Source organism: Rattus rattus, chromosome 15, assembly GCF_011064425.1.
Source record: "Rattus rattus isolate New Zealand chromosome 15, Rrattus_CSIRO_v1, whole genome shotgun sequence".
NCBI lineage: Eukaryota > Metazoa > Chordata > Mammalia > Rodentia > Muridae > Rattus > Rattus rattus.
This window is the reverse complement of record NC_046168.1, coordinates 63,545,664-63,565,083: the sequence shown is the minus strand read 5'-3', so window position 1 is coordinate 63,565,083 and position 19,420 is coordinate 63,545,664. Positions and strand designations below refer to the sequence as shown.

Below are 19,420 nucleotides of genomic sequence, written 5' to 3'. Positions count from 1 at the left end.
ACAGAAATGACTTGTGCCACTTATTCATTTTTACATTCACCAGTTACACTTGCTCTATCACAGTGTAATTCTATTTCAAAATATCATTTTTCATCAAGATGACTAAACTTTAGTACTAATGCTTAGTAAGTCTAAATATACGGAAATGAAAGTTGCTTCACTTCTATTTACTCACCCCATGTGTGTCACAGCTCATATTTTACGTTAGTTTTCTTCAAGAAAAGTACAGTTTCACCTGAGAAATCTTATTAACACTGATGCAACTATAAAAGGGATTTTAAAAAAAGCAAAACTGCTGGTAACTGCGTGTGGTGGCTTTAATCTCAACGCTCCAAAGCTAGAGAGGTAGGTGCACCACTTGAGTTCCAGGTTAAACTCGACAGACAGATGGATGGACAGACAGATACAGATAGATATACACACAGAGAGAGAAACAAAATTTATTAATGAGCAGAGGATAGGGCTCCCTCCAAAATATCTTCACGAGAATCTTCAACTGTTCTGTTGTATACCTTCCACAGTGAATCTTGTCTATTAGCTGCTAGTTCTTAGTTTTCAGTCTAGACAAACAATGACATGTATACCCTATAACAATTACTGATGTTGGGGGGAAAAAACAAAAACAACAACAACAAAAAGAAACCCAAGGGCCAGGCCTGGTGGCCAACACCTTTAATCCTACCTAACACTTGGGGAGTCAGAGGCAGGTGGATCTCTGTGAGTTCAAGGCCAGCATGGTCTACAAAGTGAGGCCAGGATGCTAGGTGTCTGTTACACTGAGAAACCCTGTCTCAAAAAACAAAACAAACAAAAGACTCAGGAAAAACCTAGGAAAAAAGAGCAGAAAGACTGAGAAAGACTGAGTCAAAGGACCAGGATACCTGCAATAAGAGTCTGTATCCTGACTGTCCTGGAACTCAATCTATAGACCAGGTTAACCTCAAACTCAGAGAGTCACCTATCTCTGCCTCCCACTGAATTAAAGGCCTGCGCCACCACCACGAAGCTAGATTGTCTCTTCTTAAGGATTTTTTTTTTAAGATTTATTTATTTTATGTATACAAGTGTTCTATCTGCATGTACACCTGAATGCCAGAATCAGGCCACATTATAGATGGTTGAGAGCCACCATGTGGTTGCTGGGAATTGAACTCAGGACCTCTGAAGAGCAACCAGTGCTTTTAACCGCTGAGCCATCTCTCCAGGCCGGGTCTCTTCTTAAAATAGTAAACATAGGGGCCAGAGAGATGGCTCAGCAGTTAAGAACACTGACTATTCTTCCAGAGTATACAGATTCAAGTCCCAGCACCCACATGGTAGCTAACATGTATAACCAGTTCCATGGGATCTGACCCTCTCTTCTTAGCTCTGTAGGCACTATACACACATGATACAGATATACATGCAGGCAAAACACCCAAACACATAAAATAAAAAATAATAAATCCAAAAAATTTAAATAAAAAGGGCACAATGTGGTGAGGAGATAGGAAGCGGATGGTTCTAGGAAGAGCTCCAGGGAAAAAGCAGGGGTGTATGAATATGATAAGATACAGGATATGAACTTCTCAAAGAATTAACTAAAATGCATTATTAAATAAATTAGTAAGTAAAAGATGGTAGGAGCTAGTACAGCAAGGACTTAAGATTTACAAAACAATGCCATACGCACACCCCATTCCAAAAATTCAGGCCTAAAAAAATAGAGCCATCACTTTCTTTTGTTAGCTCAGAATATAAAGAGCTCTCTTGGTGAGTTCATTCTCTCGGCTCCTCCGTCTGCCACGTGTTTTCCGTGTTTTTAACTTTGCCCAGTGTAAGAGCAGTTCCAGAGACGCACACTGACAGTCAGCCCCACTTTCCCTTCTTCCTCACTGAAGGTTCTAATTTGATTTTCCACTTACAAGAGCCTGATAAAAGGCCTCCTTCCCAGGTAAGAGCCGCCCAGTGAGCAAGGTGTGGTGGCCCAGTCTTAAGTCCCAGCACTAGGGAGGCCTAAATCAATAAAGGAAAACTGCCTCAGCTAACTCTTGTCCTCTCTTGGGTTTTTACGTCCAGGAGTAAGAGGTGGGAATACACAGGAACCTCCTATGATCACTAGGTTTAAAAAAAAAAAAAAAAAGGCAAATTGCAAAAAAGCTACACAGAAATTAAAGGCTACCATCAATGGCACTAGGGAGTCACATCTGTAGCCCTATCTTCAGAACTCTCACTATACAAAACATAAACTTATGGTCAATTATTGCTTTATTTTCCTTCCTTTGCAGCTAAATCAGGTGTCTAAATAATAAAGAGAATAATAAGAATAATAAGGAGTTTTATGACAACTGATAGGAAGGAACTCCAAGTATTCCATAAGATCCAACTGTAAACATTTTCTCAATGAGTGATTGATCAATGGGGGGAAGACCCAGCCCACTGTGGTGATGCCATCCCTGGGCTGGTAGTCCGAGGTTCTATAAGAAAGCAGACTGAGCAGACTTAAGGAGCAAGCCAGTAAACAGCACCCCTCCCTTCATGGCCTTTGCATCAGCTCCAGCCTCCAGTTTTCTGCCCTGTTTGACTTCCTTCAATGAACAGTGAGTGCTGTGGAAGAGTAAGCCAAATAAACCCTTCCCTCCCTAACTTGCTTTTGGTCATGTTTCATCACAGTAACAAAAACCCTAAGGCAGAAGAACATAACCAAATCTTATCACAAACTACCACCTGACACGGGACAGCTTGTCTCCCCCCCCCTTTTTTTTTCTGGGCAATAACCAAGCCATAACTTTTATGAGCATTTAGTGTTAGCCCTCAAAGACATAGAAGCAGCTTATGTCATCCTCCATACCAGCTAAAAGGTTTGACAGGTGAGGCAGGTGCACAAAATGTATAACCCCCACCTAACCCTGCCCCATCTCACCCTACCCCAGATCTCTTCTCATTCTCTACCTGTCTTTCTGTCTTGTTTCTTACTCCAATTCCCTTCTCTCTCCCTCATTCTCTGTTCTTTTTCTTTTTTTTTTTTCTTTTCTTTTTTTGTCTGTCTGCCTGTCTGTATCCATCTCTCCCCAAAGTCCCCAGTCCAGGGAGACATTTCAGTCTCCTCACTCCCCCTATAAACCTCTAATATGTTACATGGCATAATTTCTTAGCAGCACAGCTTGGCAAGGCCCCACAAAGGTACCCCATTTCCCTTCATATATCCTATCACTTAGTATAGTCAACGAAATACATGTTTCTCAAAAAGAAACAAGGAATGCCAACAGCTGAGCTACTCACTCACCAAGGCTATGTTGCAAAACCAACTGATGTGCATTCTGGAGCTCAAAGTTTCCCTTTCTACAGCAGAAAGAAGCCACAAACCATGCTTCTACATCACTAGGTGAAGAATGCTGCCCGAAGGCAACTTAGGCTTAGGAAATCACTCAAGTGTACATTACAGTCATTACCATATTTTCAGAAATTTTTATTGCAACAAACCAGATGGTAAAATAATTCTTTTACAAAGATTACAGAATTGAGAAGATCCTCCTAAGAGACATTTATAGAATCCTTAAAACAATGTTATCGGATGATCATTAAAGAAACAGCCATAAGAAAATCTGTATCTTATGTTGCCTTTCTCACCATAAAAATCAGCATTTAAAGGAAAAAGGCATCAGGCAGCCACTCCCTTTACATCATCACTACCGTGGTTTGAATGAAAATGCACCTATTAGCTGGTGTAAGTGAACACTTGGACCTCGACTGATGGCGATTCCTGAGGAGGTTATCGAACCTTAAGGACAATGAGCCTTGCTGGAGGAAACACCAGGATTTGAGAGTTCATGGCCTCACCCACTTCCACTTCACTCTGTTTTCTGGGCAACTTGCTGCTGTGTCTCCCCACCATTACGGACTCTCTTTCTGGAACCATAAGCCAAATAACCCCTTTTCTTCCTTAAGGTATTTTTGTCATACATATTTTATGACAGAAAAAAAATCAATGCTTAAGTTGGAACCAAGAAGTGGAGCTGTTTATAAAGAAGCTGGCCACGTTTTGTTTTGTTTTGTTTTGTTTTGTTTTTGAGGAAGTGGAAGACTTTGAAAGTATGAGTTAGAAAAGCCACTGACCCAGCTCTGAAAAAAAGAAAAGGAAGGAAAAAAAAAACCAGAAAAGTCACTGAATGTTATAAGCAGCACTTAATGAGCTGTGCTAGTAGGATCATGCAAGACAGAAGGGCTGAGAACAATCAGAACAGCTCTAGCTCACAGGGTTTCAGAGGTAAGCCAGGACTTTATTAGTAACTGGGCTACAGACTATCCCTGTAATTTTTAGCCAAAAAATCTGGCTATCTCCTACCACTGCCCTAAGACTTTACATGAAGCTAAATTTAAAGCGATGCACTAATTTCTTCATGGAGGAAATTCAAGAGAGAAACATATGAGTCAGTAATGTGATTATTACTGATCAATCTTATTCAGATCTACAATAAAAAGAGCACCTAGGACGGAAAAAATAGGAAATGTTCATTTGCAGAGAACAGGAGCACTAGAAAGTTTAGTACTACCCCAACGCATGTGTTGCAAAGATTTGTTTTTTTCATTTAAGTTCATGTGATGGTTTGAATGAAAATGGCCCTCAAAGTCTCAAAGGGAGTGGCACTATTAAGAAGTGTGACCTTGTTGGAAGAATGAGTCACCAGGTTTTTGAGGATTCAGAAGCTCAACCTAGGCCCAGCAGTTCATTCTTCCTTCCTACTGCCTGAAAATCCAGATGTAAAATTCTCAGCTCTAGCATTCCTACATTCCACCATGCTTCCTGCCATGATGATAATGAACTAAGCCTCTAAACTTGAAGCCTACCCCAAATTAAATGTTTTCCTTTATAGGAGTTGCAATGGTCATGGTGTCTCTCTTCACGGCATCAGAAACTCTAAGACACTACACTGATGCAACTCAGTATAAAAGTGGAGCATTGGGGTTGGGGATTTGGCTCAGTGGTAGAGCGCTTGCCTAACAAGCGTAAGGTCCTGGGTTCGGTCCCCAGCTCCGAAGGGGGAAAAAAAAAAAATGGAGCATTTAATGCTCTCATACTTGGTCCCTTCATAAGATGGATTGATAAATTTTAAGACCACACAAATATACCCTGAAACAATGCATAACCTATTCCATAACCTATTAATAGCTAATATACCTCACCTTTCTTTGATATGTCCTTGACAGCAGCTTATTTAAAAGCCCATACAGGTATGCAGTTCAATAAAATATTGCTTTGTTGGATATGACACAGTAACAAGTTTAAGGCAAGAGGGGGTAGATTGTTTTTAAAACTATGCATATCAACTGGGGTGGTTGTGGCACATAGCTTTAATCCCAGCACTTAGGAGATAGAAGCAGGAGGATCTCTGAGTTCAGAAGGCCAGCCCAGTATACAGAGATAAGTTTCAGGACAGTCAGGGCTACACGGAGAAGCCCTGCTCAAAAAAGGAAGGAAGGAAGGAAAGGAGGGGGGGAGGGAGGGAGGGGGGGAGGGAGGAAAATGCGGAGGGGGGAGAGAAACTACGACATATGAAATAAGAGCATAAGAGCATAAGCAATCTGGGCATAGTTTACACATGCACCTGGGAAACTGAGGAATGCCTTGAGTTTAAAGTTAGCCTGGGCTACGATGCCATGTGCCAGGCCAGCCAGGGATACACAATAAGAGCTTATCTCAAAGAGAACCAGATGGTGGTGGTAGGGAAGATTTGAATACAAGACTAAGCGCTGTGGGGCGTGGGGGAGTAGGGATCTGGAGACAGTGATACCTAGTCTAAATACAAATTTGGGGAAGGGGGGAATTTACTGCAGTGCAATTATTGGAACTGAAATAAGCAAATGTTTTTAGTTAAAAATCCTTCTGCTAGGGGTTGGGGATTTAGCTCAGTGGTAGAGCGCTTGCCAGCGCAAGGCCCTGGGTTCGGTCCCCAGCTCTGAAAAAAAAAATCCTTCTGCTGTGTTACATATTAAAACAACCTTTTAACTTTAAAAGTAAGTATGTATGTATGTATGTATGTATGTATGTATAAAAATCTTTAGTCTCAGGCAGTTGGGATGGTTCAGCAGATTAAGGGCCTTGCCACACAAACTTAATGACCTAAGTTTGATCCCAGGAACTCACTGAGGAAGGAGAAAACTACTCCCAAAAGTGACTTTTATATATGTATGGCATGAACAGGCTGTACTTACACACATTAACAAAAAACCTTACTGTGTCAAATGATAATATTTTTCCTACATTGTATCAACTTAAATAGACTAAGATTTCATGCAAAGCTTTTGTTTGGTTCGGGTTTCTTGTTTTGGTTTGTTTTTTTAAATAGAGCCTTATTTTACAGCCCTGGCTAGCCTCAAATTCATGGCAAACCTCTTAACCTCAGACTTCTAAATTCTGGGATTACATACATATACACCAAACCTAGCTTTAGCTTACAAGTGTCTTTTATTTTCTTTTGTTTTAATAACCAATGATCACTTTTAAAATACAAAATATTCTGAGCATGATGGTATATATGCTTACAGTTGCAGCACTATGGAGTAGAGGCAAGAAGATTATAAATCCAAAGCCAGTCTCAGTTATATAGTTAGAAGCCAGTTTGGGCTCCTTGAGACCCTGCTCCAAAGCATGAGAGCCTGGTGGTTCATGCCTGTAATCACAGAATTCTGGAAAACCAAGCTACCAAGTGGCCAAAGAATCTTACTCTTGTTTTTTGAGACAGGGTCTCACTTATGTAGCCCTGCCTCATCTGAAACTGAGAAATCTAATGGTCTCTGCCTCCTAAGGGCTTGGATTAGAGGCATGTATCACTATACCTAACTTACTTTGAGTTTTTATTTGTGATTTTATTGGAGAGAAAAAGAAATTTATATTTATTAAGAGAATTTAAGACTATATATACCAGAAGTAAAACTTAATAGTAAGCCATCACAAAGATAATCTTAAAGATAACTATAGATACAATAGTCCAAGGGACTTATCTGTGGGAGTTCATTCCTAGCTCCCCAGTTAGTATAACACCAGAGAACTCTCAGCTCTGCAATTTAAGTCCTTTTCCATCTCAGCACCCTTACACACAATACAGCAGCAAAACCAGCAAAGGTCTTTATCCTTCCAGTTCCTCAGACTGAAGATTTGGCCTTAATATAGACCTTAGCAACTGCAGTATTTCATTTTTCTCTTCTTTCTATAAATCGAGAACTTTCACCTTGCCCATCCTGGTGACCCAGGCCTGTAAACCCAACAGCTTATAGGCTAAAGGAGGAAGAAAGCATGTTCAAGGCCAGTAAATTCAGAGACCTAGTTCAAAAACTGTGTGGGGAGACGGGGAACTGTGGCCATGGCTCAGTGGTAGAACGTCTGCCTAGCTTGCTGAAGCCATGGACCTGATCACTGGTATCCCCCGAAAAAAAACAAAAACACACAAATCCAACATTCACCAGGTGTGAAGACCCATGTCTGGAATTCCAGTACTCAGAAACTGATGCAGGAGGATTAGCACTGGTTCAAAGCTAAACTGAGCTAAACAGTGAGTTCCAAAGTAGTAAGAGCTACAGATTGAAAATCTGTCTCAAAACACAAAAACAAGTGGGACATGGTGGTGCATGACTTTAACCCCAGCACTGAGGAGGCAGAAGATGGATCTCTAGTTGGAGCCCAACCTGGTTTACATTGTGAATCCCCCCCCCCACCTCAGCTGGGGACCGAACCCAGGGCCTTGCGCTTCCTAGGCAAGCGCTCTACCACTGAGCTAAATCCCCAACCCCTACATTGTGAATTCTAAGTCAGTCAAAGGTATAGGTTTTTTTGTCTCAAAAAACCTACCAACCAAACAAGAAATTCTTCCTACTACTAACTCACAGCTTTTTTTGTTTGTTTAGTTTTGTTTAGAAATAGAATGATCCTAAATCACATAAGCTGACTTGAAACTAGATCCACTGCTCAGACTCACCTCCGAGATCCTCAAGTATCTCAAGTGCTACTGTCACTATGAGCTACCACTCCAGTTTCTCTAAAGCAACTGTCTACAGGGAATAAAAAGACTAGGAGGCCAGAACCTCAACCAAAAATATTCATTTTATTCTTGCCTGCAAAAACTGTAATAAAATATGAAGTAAACATTCTCATGTCCATCAAGCAGCTAAAAGCTGAGCATCTTGGTTTACCCTTGGGAGCAATCCTTTCTTCTCCTAACTCCTTTAGCATTACCAGAAAAAGCAGAACTCATAAAACGTTATTACAAGCATTACCTACTTGTAATAAGACAGAATGCTCACTTAAACAGGAATTACAACATTTGTGAGCTGCCATGTGGGTGCTGGGAATGAACACTCTGCATTTCTTCAACCCTAATGTCAAAGATTTGCTCATATCCAGGATGGACTGGTAGGAAAGCTTCCCAGAGGAAGTCCAACCTCAGACATGAGCAGAAGGTGTTAAACAGCAGGGGAAAGAAGCAACAGGAGAGCAGTTATGCAAAGGAAATTTCATTCTGGAGGCCTTAAGGGGATAAGTGGCTATAGGGATTTCCAAGAACAGACCATAGTGGGGGAGGGGAGAAAAATGACATGGGAAATGAAGTCACAGAGGCACCACGAGTGGTGCTGAGACAGAAGGGATGAGTTTTACATGTGGGCGCTGGGAAAACAGCAGTTAAAGGGCTGAAGTAGAGAAATAACTGCTTCACTTTAGCTACTTCCCCGCTTCCTCCCTTCAAGGTAAGTTCCTCCAACATCTACACTTCTCTGCACTGCTTCCAACTCTGTCCCCAGCTCTGCAGGACTGAAACACTGACAGTGCCCTTTTCGTCATCGGCTGGTCTGGCAGCTCAATCCAATGAGCCTGTTTAGCCTTGATTGTATTTGCTCCATTGTAGCACATGGCCCTGTGGACTATCAACTCTCCTTGTTCTTGACAGCTTTTCTTCCATACTTTACTAGTTATTATCTCCAGTCTTCACTGCAAGCTTCCTTTCTCCACTTTTAAAAACACTGCTAGCAATGAAGGAAGCATCCTTGGCCTTCAGTATTTCCAAACCACTTATATGTTACCTGAGTAAAATTTGTTTTTGTTTTCTTTCTTCAAACAAGGTCTCATTACATATCACTATGAATGTCAGACTGGCCTTGAAGTCATGGAGACCAGTCTGCTTCTGCCTCCCAAGAACTGGGTGGTATCAAAGGTATGCACTACACACCTGGCTATCTGAATAATCTGGATGAACAGAGCCCAGTCATCTCAAACCTTAAACACAACCTACATGCCCATATTTGATACTTGTATTTGTAGCTAAGTCCTCTCATCTGAACTCTACATTCAGTTATTCTAGTATCTTAAAAGTAACTCAATCACATCTGCTTTAACTTTGTGCTTTCAGTGGGGAAAAGACATGTATGCCAAGGCACAGAGGTCAAAGGACAACTTCAGGAGTCGATTCCTGCCTTCAATCTTATTGAAGAAAGATCTCTGCTGTACACTCCAGACTAGCTGGCCTGACTGAGAGCTTCCAGCTAATTCTCCTGTCCCTTCCATCTTGCCTTTCAAGTGCTAGGATTAAGGATTGTACAACTACATCTGGATTTTTTTTTTACTTGGGTTCTAAAAGAGTGCAGGTTATCAGGCTTGTACAATAAGCACTTAGATTTGCATAGCCATCTCCCAATTTGCATAAACCATCTCCCCAGACATACTTTAACTTTTCTTTTTTTTTCTAATTTTTTTATTTTTAGTTATATGAATACACTGTAGCTGTCTTCAGACACACCAGAAGAGGGCATCAGATCTCATTACAGATGGTTGTGTGGTTGCTGGGAGTTGAACTCGGGACCTCTGGAAGAGCAGTCAGTGCTCTTAACCTCTGAGCCATGTCTCCAGCCCATAATTTAACTTTTAAACTGGGTTTTTTCCCTCTGTTTCTCTTGCCATAGTCTATTGTCAAGGGCTTAAGAGTTCAGCCTGACTTGACAGACTTCTGTGTTGTGTACACTTAGCCCTATCTAACCAACATGATCATACTACAAGTAAAAACAATACTTCCAGGTTTACTTCCAATCTCCTTGGTGAGTCTCTATTAAGAAATTCATCTCCAACAGCCTTCTAGGCCCTACCTTATTCTCCCACACTTCAACCTCACAGCAGGCTGAGCCCCAGATTACACTGTAGGGATCTCTCCCTGAGCAGTGGATGGATGCTGTGGCTTTCCCACACTCCCCTCCCCCACCCCGCCCCCGAACCTTCCACTCTCCTTATCTCTTCATAGCGTACAAATTTGCCCTTCAAGGATTTGCCCTTCGAGACTGTTAAGCACTCCTTTCTCAAGAAGCTTCACTATTGGAGCTGGAGAAGATGGCTCAGCAGTCAAAAGCATGGCTGCTCTTCCAGAGGACTAAGATTTGATTCCCAGCACCCACATGGTGACTCATAACCATCTGTAACTCCAGTAACAGGAAATCTGATGCTCTTTTCAGGACTCCTAGAACACTAGGCACAAACATAATACACAGAAATACATGTAGCCACAACACACACAAGAAAAGAAAACCCTACTTTTTGAGAAATAGTTCCAGAAATGGGTATTCACTCACCGTCTTTTACTAATCTAGCTTTGTACTAATAAACACTTTGTAGTCAAAGCTTTAAAGCCTTTCTATCTTTTCCATCACAATTTCATACATGTACATATGTTCATTGATCATATTGTTTTCTATTCTCCAATCCTCCTATCACTCTCCCACTTGTTTTTGAGACCAGGTTAATTCTAATTTCTAATCTTCTGCTTCTGCCTCCAGAGTAGAGTCCAGGCATGCACCATCTTGCTGGGGTTTGAACTCAGGGCTTCATGACAGCCTTGCTTTCACATACAAAATACAAACAAACAGTTGTGTATGCCACAGCACCTGTTGGCAGAGAACAGTGTGACCAGCTCTCTCCTTCCACCTGTACGAGGGCTCCAAGTAGAGCACTTAGGTGCCAAGCTTTGGTTAGCACCTTTCTTTGCTGAGCCCTCCCGTCAGACCCCTCACTTTTTTACACCTTTATCTGCCTCGCCATTTACTATCTCTCACTGGGCTGGACCCTATGAGTATTATCTTTAAACAGTTACCTTCAGTGCCAAATACTAGCACCCAACACCTAAAGGTTTGAGAAGGTTATGACCTTCAGATGACACACCACCCACTATTCAGAGGTCAACAGAGAGCAAAGAGGTCCTCAAGACTCACAGAATTAGAGCCTTGACTGCACAGATGTTGTCAGCAGCCTTCTGTATGGAATGGTGACATGGATGCTCCAGGATACTAAGAAAGCATTAAGTCCAAACTCTTCCTGACTTGCTTTCCATTAGCTTCAGTGGCTCCTGACTTGCTTTTACTGTAACACCAATGTGCATAGCATGGTTTTAATGCTCTTGGGCTTGGAAAGAAAGTGCCAGCACAGAACTACTATTTTGCTTGGGCACTTGTCTATGGAGGGTTTCTGAAAAAGAAATTTTCAGTGAATACAACGCATTTTTGCCTGTATTTATTTTTTCCAACATTTACTTATGAAAGCCAGGGAACAACTTTCAGGAATGAGTTATCGTCTTCCATCATGTGGATACCAGGGATCAGTCAGGCTTGGTAGGCAACACATGCTCTGAATCATCTTGCCACTGACAGTCCTATACCTTTTTTTAAAAAGATTTTATCTTTATTCTTAACTGTGTGTAAATACAGTTGTGTTTGTGCACAGGATTGCACTCCCCAAAGAGGACAGTGATGTCAGGTCCCCTGGCACTTAAGTTACAGGCAGTTCTGAACTACCTGATGTGAAACTGGGAATGGAACTAGGGTCCTCTGCAAGAGTTTTAAGTGGTCCTAACCCTGGAGCCATCTCTCCAGTCCCCAAACCACTATCTTCTGAGACTGGGTCTCTCATTAAACCCGGAGCTCACTGCTTCAGCTAGGCTGGCTGGCAGTGAGATCCCAGGATCTGCCTGTCTCCACCTCCCCCCCAGCACAAAGATTAGAGCCACACACCTGGCATTTTATGGAAACAGGGAGGATCTAAATACAGGTCTTCATGCCTTCAGAGCAAACATTGAACAAATAAGCCATCTCCTGGAACTTCCAATTATTTAAAGTTACATTTTATTTAACTTTGCAATAGTGGGTTTACACAAAAGGCAGGTATATATAGGTCAAAGGACGGATCAGTAAAAGAAAGGTGGTTCTTTTCTTCCTTGTGAATCAGAGGACTGAAGCCTCTTTCAGGCTGGGCAACTATTAACTCACAGAGCAACCTTGCCAGCAAGATTTTTTTTTTTTTTTTTTGACAGTCTCAATTACCCCATGCTGACCCAGAACTCCATAGGTAGCTGGAAATGACCTTAAACTCGAGATACTTTCTAGGACCACTTCCAAAGTGCCTGAAAAGACAAGTCCTCTTAACCAAGAGCCATCTTCAGTCCCTCTCCCACCTTTATATACACACACACACATACACACATACACACATACATACATACATACATACATACATACATACATACATACATCTTACTATATACCCCCCAGCTGGCCTGGAACTATGTAGACCATGCTAGCTTAAACTCAGATCTATGCTGGACATGGTGGTACATATATGACTTTAGTCCTAGAACTTGGGAGACAGGACGATATGAGTTCAAGGCTAGCCAAGGCTACAAAAGGAGACCATGTCTCAAAAACAAAAATAAAATCACTTCACACACTTCCCTTTGCCTCTTAAACTTTATGATTAATGGCATGCACCACCCAGCAATTTTTCTTCTTGGTTTAGTTCTTTTATCATTGGCATTTTGAGAAGTCTCTGCTTAAACTAATGTAACCATAGAGAAGGAGACCTGGAAGTTCATTCACACAAATCCACTAGAATTTGCATTTAAGATTTTCTACAATTTCTTTCCAGAACTTTGACAGTGGTAGTTAGACTAGGACTTCAAGACCAGCCTGGGCTTCAATGAGACCCTGTTACAAAACAATATATAGTATAACACAGATTCCATCCGCTCTCCAGGACCCACATGGTATAGAACCAAACTCTGAAAGTTGTCCTCTGATCGACACACAAAGCAAAGGGGCATGTCTGCCCTGCTGTAATGATGATGATGATGGCGGCAAAACTAGTGCCTTATTCTAATGTATGCTGAACCTGGCACATCAAGGTATTTAATAAATTCCTTACTAATGTGTTTAAGAAAATCTGTTCTAGGCAGACATAGTGGCACACACCTTTAATCCTAGCACTCAGGAGGCAGAAATGGAGGGGGTAATTTGTGAGTTCAAGGTCAGGAAGGTCTACAAAGCAAGTTCCAGGCCAACAGAAGTTATAGACTGAAATCTTATCTCAAAGGAGGATGGAAGAAATAAGTCCTAAACAAAATGAAATTTAGTATCATCTAAAGTGGAATGGTGAAAACCCAGAATCTAAAGCTAAAAGAAATCCAGAGCGAAAAGAAAGCTTTCTAGCTTCTTTCCGTACTGCAGGAATGAGCCAAAACAAGGAGACATATTTAACAATTCACCAATCACTAAATTTGATCTTGGATAGCCTGGATTAAAAAGGTAGTCACTAGCATTCGTAGTAAAGATTACTTTAGTATGAGCTCGATAGGTAAGGTTATTCTCTGGTGACAGAGCACTGCGGCGGCTTGTAGACATGTGGCCTCTTTTGGACCGAAAGAATTGTTGGGTTACTTGGAGTGCTACTACGAACGGTGCACTCATTTGGGAAATGCACCCAACTGCAAAGCTCATATAAAGATCTGTGGTGTACTATATATACTCTATAAAGTATGCCTAAGCAAAGGAAATTCTAAAGAGGACGCTACTTTAATCAATGATAATACAACCAAAGCCTCTGTTGTTCCGGGAAACTCTAGCAGAAGATGACCCGCTCTCCCGGAGAAAGTAGCCAATGAAAGGACTGGCGATTCCCCGATCCCTCGGGAGCTCTCGCCGCCGCTTCAGCTCCTGACTCTGCTTGCCACAGGCCCCCAGGATACCGCAAGAGACCGAGACCCCATGAGACCCCGCTTCGCTTTCGCTGGCCCCATCAGGGGGCTCTCTCGCCCTTTTCGCTGCTCCGGCTCCGCCGCCGAACATCGACCAACAAAAACGCGGTCAGTCAGCAGACCGGAGGCCGTCCCACCCCGCGCCGGGTGCCCCTCGACCCTCCACCAGGCGCAACACACGCCGGGACCGGCCGGACAGCCAGCAGGCGCCGCTGTGGCGCCGCCTTCAGAACCAACAGCCTCCAGCCACCTCGGAGCTTCCCGTCTAAAGCCTCACAGAGGTAAGGACTGTCCGCGCAGGCGCGCCCCTGACGCGGCCCGCGCTCGCCACTTCCGCCCGAGCGGGAGGCGGGGGAGGTGACACGGAGCCGGCAGGCGCGAGCTCGGATCCTCCGAAGACCGGGACTCCGCGCGGACCTGAGACTCACCAAGTATAACGGCTGCCAGCGACACTGAGCATCCAGTTCCTCGAACTCCCGCTCGATGGTAGCCGACATGGCGGCGGGGGAGCGCGAGCGGAACCACCACAGCGGACAGGCTCGGGCCCCGCTCTATCCGGGGAGAGCGCTGGCACTGTGGCGCATGCGCGCTCCGCGCCCCGCCCCGCCCCCACGTTGAGCCAAGCCGGCCTTGGGGAAAGTACCTGGAGCGTCGGACGTCAGCGCGCCGCTTGGGCGCCGCGTGGGTCGGACGTCGTGGAGGAGGCGGGGCGGGGCGGGGGCGTGGTCCGGAGATTGCCCAGGTGGTAGGGGCGGGGCCGGGCGCCACCCAGGAGCTGCATTGGACAGAGTCTAGCCCAGGAGGTGAGAAAGTCCCTGGAAAGTCTCTGGCCAGCTAGTCTGCCTGGCCGTTCCAGTTCTCCTTTTCTCCTTTAGTCTTCAAGTTTTTTTTCTTAAACTGCAGTAACCGTCTAAGTTCTATTTAAATACCATCTAGGTTAGTCAATGGCCTGTGTTCAACTTTGAAACACATTAGGGTGATAGTCTCAGCTAGTTTTGTGCCAAGCAAACCGCTATAGGGAAAGGGAAGGCGTTTAGGAGAATATGTCTTGTTTAGTTTAGAATGTAACTCCCAGCTCCAAAGTTAGTGTAAGTCCCCTCCTACGAAACAAGTGCCTGGCTCCGGAAATCATTTTGCCTCAGATTTAAGATAACTCAATGTTGGTGAACTCATGTGCTTAAGAATCTTACCATCTGATAATCTTAAGAGATGTGAAAAATGCTTCTGGGCCTTTTGGCCAAGATCAAGTGAAAAGCTGTGAAGGGGTGGAGAAGCATGAACTGTTGTCCAATATTGAACCTAAAATTTTATCTACAGTTAACTCCATTCTGGGAATTCAGAGAAGCCCTGTTTTCAACCCCAGCGCTGGGCACAAAGAGCAAAATCCCTAAATACAGCAATTCCATTTCTCAAGTGTCTGTCTGCTTACTTGCTCTGTAGCCTCATGGGGCTAGTGGCTGCTCTGTGGTGAAAAGCACAAGTAGAATGTTTGTGTCATCAAGGAACATTCTTCGGTTTGATTGGTTGGGGTTGGGGTTGGGGTTGGGTTTTTTGGTTGGTTAGTTGGTTGGTTTTATTTTGAAAAGGGCTCAAAGACCAGCCCAACCTCCAAGCTATGGAGGTTTCAAAATGAACTCAGGGCCTTGCATACGCTAAGCAAACACTCTTACTTAGCTATAGCCCCAGTTCGCCCTTTCTTTCTTTCTTTCTTTCTCTCTTGCTTCCTTTCTTTCTTTCAAGATTTATTTATTATATACACCGTAGCTGTCTTCAGACACACCAGAAGAGGGCGTCAGATCCCATTACAGATGGTTGTGAGCTACCATGTGGTTGCTGGGATTTGAACTCAGGACCTCTGGAAGAACAGTCAGTGCTCTTAACTACTGAGCCATCTCTCCAGCCCCTCTTTCTTTCTTTCTTCCTTTCTTTCTTCCTTTCTTTCTTCCTTTTTTCAATTTAGGCTGACTCATCGGTTCAAAGCACTGGGTGCTGTTTCAGAAGACAGTGTGGCTGCTCACAACCATCTGTAATTCCAGTCCCAGGGGTCTGATGCCCTTTTCTTGTCTCCACAGATACCAGGCAAACACTTACTATTTTGCCTGCAAAATAATGATGCACATAAAGGTTATTCTTTTTTTAGATTTTTATTTTAGGGTTTCACTAAGTTCAGCAGGCTGGCCTTGAACTTATTCTCAAGCTGAATCAAGCCTGTACTTGCAATTCTCTAAGTAGCTGGGCTTATATAGGCCTGCCTCCTGAGGCTTGTGTTTCGTTTTGTTTTGGTGGGGTCTTACATTGTAGTCTGGTACGGTCTTAAACTTGACATCCTCCTGCCTCTGCCTCCCAACCACTAGGGTTATAGGCTTGTACAACATATTCCTGACAGACTGTATTTCTGGAGGAATAAACAAGCTGATTAGTCCAACTAAATCAAGCAGCAGGCTTTCACCGTCATCCAGGGTGTGCATGGTTCACAATGGCTGATAGCCAGTGAAAAGGGAAAATGATGATGTCGTCCATAAGTGGTGCTAGACTCAAAAGGGCCAAATGTATTGTGTGTCTCCATTTACATAAAGCTCAAGAGCACAGAGGTGAGTAATGCCGGGGCAGCCGGAATGGTCAAGGAGTATTGGTTGTTCCAGAATGTTGAGGATATTTTACATCTTTAAGTACAATATTGTACATAATATACTCATATTTTGTGTGTATTAGTCAATGAGCTGTGCATGTAAGATTTTTCTAACTTTATGCCAACGTCAATAAAACTATAAAATTTTTTAAAAGTTATGGCTATTTTACTTAGAAATGGTAGCTACACAGAGTATCCCCCACTTTGTATTTAATAGGTTAATGCCACCTCATGAATATAACAAGATTAGGACATCCCCAGGGCCATATAAGTTACTTTGATTCTCTGAAATTGCTAGCAGCTACAAAGTACAGGTATGAACCACATGGGATTGAGACAAGGACTATATTCATGCTTTATTTTGGACCCATAAAATATATCCGATGTCTAGGCTTACAAAATGGCACTCCACGCTTTGGCCTGGGCCCTTCTGCTGGCATCTGTTAGGCTGGCTAAGTATCTTACGACAATGCTGTTGACTCCCCGCCCAGGGTGGTGGTACATACCATTAATCTCAGCCGTCTGGAGGAGACAGAGGCAGAAGATCTTTGTGACTTCAAGGCCGGCCTGGTCTACATAGTGAGTTGTAGGCCAACCAAATCTACACAATGAGACCCTGGCTGGGTGTGGTGGCAGACAACTTTAATCCCAGCACTTAAAAGGCAAACACAATTGGATCTCCAAGTTCAAGGTAACACAGAGAAACCCTATCTTGCAATAAATAAGTAAGTAAAAAACCAAAGACCAAATATTATGGCCTGGAAAGTAGGCTCAGCAGTTAAGAGCACCTGTTACTCTTGCAGAGGACCCAGGTGGTGACTTAACAACCTTCAGAAGCTCCAGCTCTGGAGGACCTGACACCCTCTTCTGACCTCACACAGCAGGCATGTGTCAAGCACACATACACACAGGCAGAGCATTCACACACGTAAAGTGGATCTTGTTGGGGTTTTTTTTGTTTTTTTTTGTTTTTTTTTTGGTTCTTTTTTTCGGAGCTGAGGACCGAACCCAGGGCCTTGCGCTTCCTAGGCAAGTGCTCTACCACTGAGCTAAATCCCCAACCCCTTGTTGGGGTTTTTTTAAATGTAAAACAAGCAAACAAAAATCTTTCAGTCAGCTAGGGTAGGGGCCCCTGACTGTACCCCCAGCACCCAGGCATGAAGACTGGAAATTCAAGGCAAGCTTAAGCCATATAAGACTCTATCACAAAATACCATTGAAAGTGTCATTGAAGCACTTGCCTAGCAAGCGCAAGGCCCTGGGTTCGGTCCCCAGCTCCGAAAAAAAGAAAAAAGAAAAAGAAAGTGTCATTGACTAACTCCCTAGATCAACTGTAGCGATCGGTTGCAGTCTCTCAAATGAATTGTCACTCATTCATTTGTCCTAACATCTGAATGAGCTGCCTATCTTTGTTTAAGCTCCAAATTGTCCTTTTTCTCTTCACTCTATTTACATACTCACTGTCACAGGCCTCATCATAAAGTGCAGGCTAGCTTGGAACTTACTGTGTAAGCCGGCCTGGCTTCAACTCAGAGAGGTCCTCCTACCTCTGCCTTCTGAGTGCTGGGACTGTAAAGACTTTTGCTACTTTGCCTGGCACAAAGTTTCCTCTCTTTAAAAGCCCTTTCTGTAAGAATGTTGTGAACCCTTTGCATGCTGATGCCTTTGAAAATGTTGTCAAGAGAGGGCAGTGGTGAGACACTGCCAGAGTAAAATCAGTGTCTGGGCTTGTTTGCCCCTCTTAAGGGTAGCCTTACTCTGCAGTGATTCAGTGAGACATTTTCCCATGAGCAGTTTCCAGCTTAGATGACTGGCAGCAAGCTCTAGAGAGTGGAATGGTGGCCTAGAACCTGTGAATGTGGCCTCCCATGGGAGAAAAAGAAAGGTCTTTACAGATGTAATTAAAGTAAGTGATTTAAGATGAGATCATCTTAGATTATGGGGGTGGGAGGAGAGGGAGAGGGAGAGGAAAAGGCCATGTGAAGACAGAGGCAAATAGGTCCAGCAACCACAGGAGCACTTGGAAAGTGGAAGAAACAAGGTCAGGTTCCATGCTGAACGCCTAGAGGAAGCAGAGCCTGCTGACCCCAGTCTTCGTTGCTGGCTTCTACATCGGTGAGAGAATGAACTGCTGAGCAGTTGTGCTTGGTTTTGTTTTGTTTTTAAGATACTGTCAATGAAACGTGTAGCCTAGGCTGGATTTGGGTACCAAGGCTACACATTTGAGCCGTCATGCTAGCTGAACTGCCGTTTCCTCAGGCCACCAAGATCCTGATTTGTTCCGACAGCTAGCTGCCTAAGGTTTTCAGCATGTTTTCCCAGTGCAATACCACAGGGACTCATCCTCCATTTAGTGAACCAGAGGCAGTGCCTTCCCCAGAGAGGCCCTGGTTGCAGGCTTGCTAGGGCTAGAAGGGAGGGACGGAGGAGCTCTCTTCCTAGAACACTGTACCCTTCTCCATTTATCCTCACATCCTTTTGAGTTCTCTAAACTTATCAGTAGTACATCTTTGCTACTCCAACCCACTTTACTTAACACTTTAAATACACACACACACACACACACACACACACACACACACACACACACACACACACCAGAAGAAGGAATCAGATCCCATTATAGATAGATATGAACCACCATGTGGTTGCTGGGAATTGAACTCAGAACCTTAACCACACAGCATCTCTCCAGTCCTACTTATTTATTCTTTACAGTAGTTTTTTCTGTCTACACTGTTGTGTGGTTGGTCATAGCTAA

General features: G+C 43.4%; 1 protein-coding gene across 3 annotated transcripts in view; it reads right to left on the bottom strand.

The window, feature by feature from the left end:
* The window catches only part of Ptpn2 (protein tyrosine phosphatase non-receptor type 2), a 68,003-nt gene extending 53,355 nt beyond the window's left edge, over positions 1-14,648 (bottom strand). For 2 of the 3 annotated variants that reach the window (XM_032886026.1, XM_032886025.1), the window contains exon 1: positions 14,459-14,648. In XM_032886026.1, the coding sequence (XP_032741917.1) occupies positions 14,459-14,527 (69 nt within the window). In that variant the 5' untranslated portion in view covers positions 14,528-14,648. The remainder of the gene's footprint in view (positions 1-14,458) is intronic. The other variant, XM_032886027.1, reaches the window with a different exon arrangement.
* Between the last annotated feature and the right edge of the window lie 4,772 nt (positions 14,649-19,420).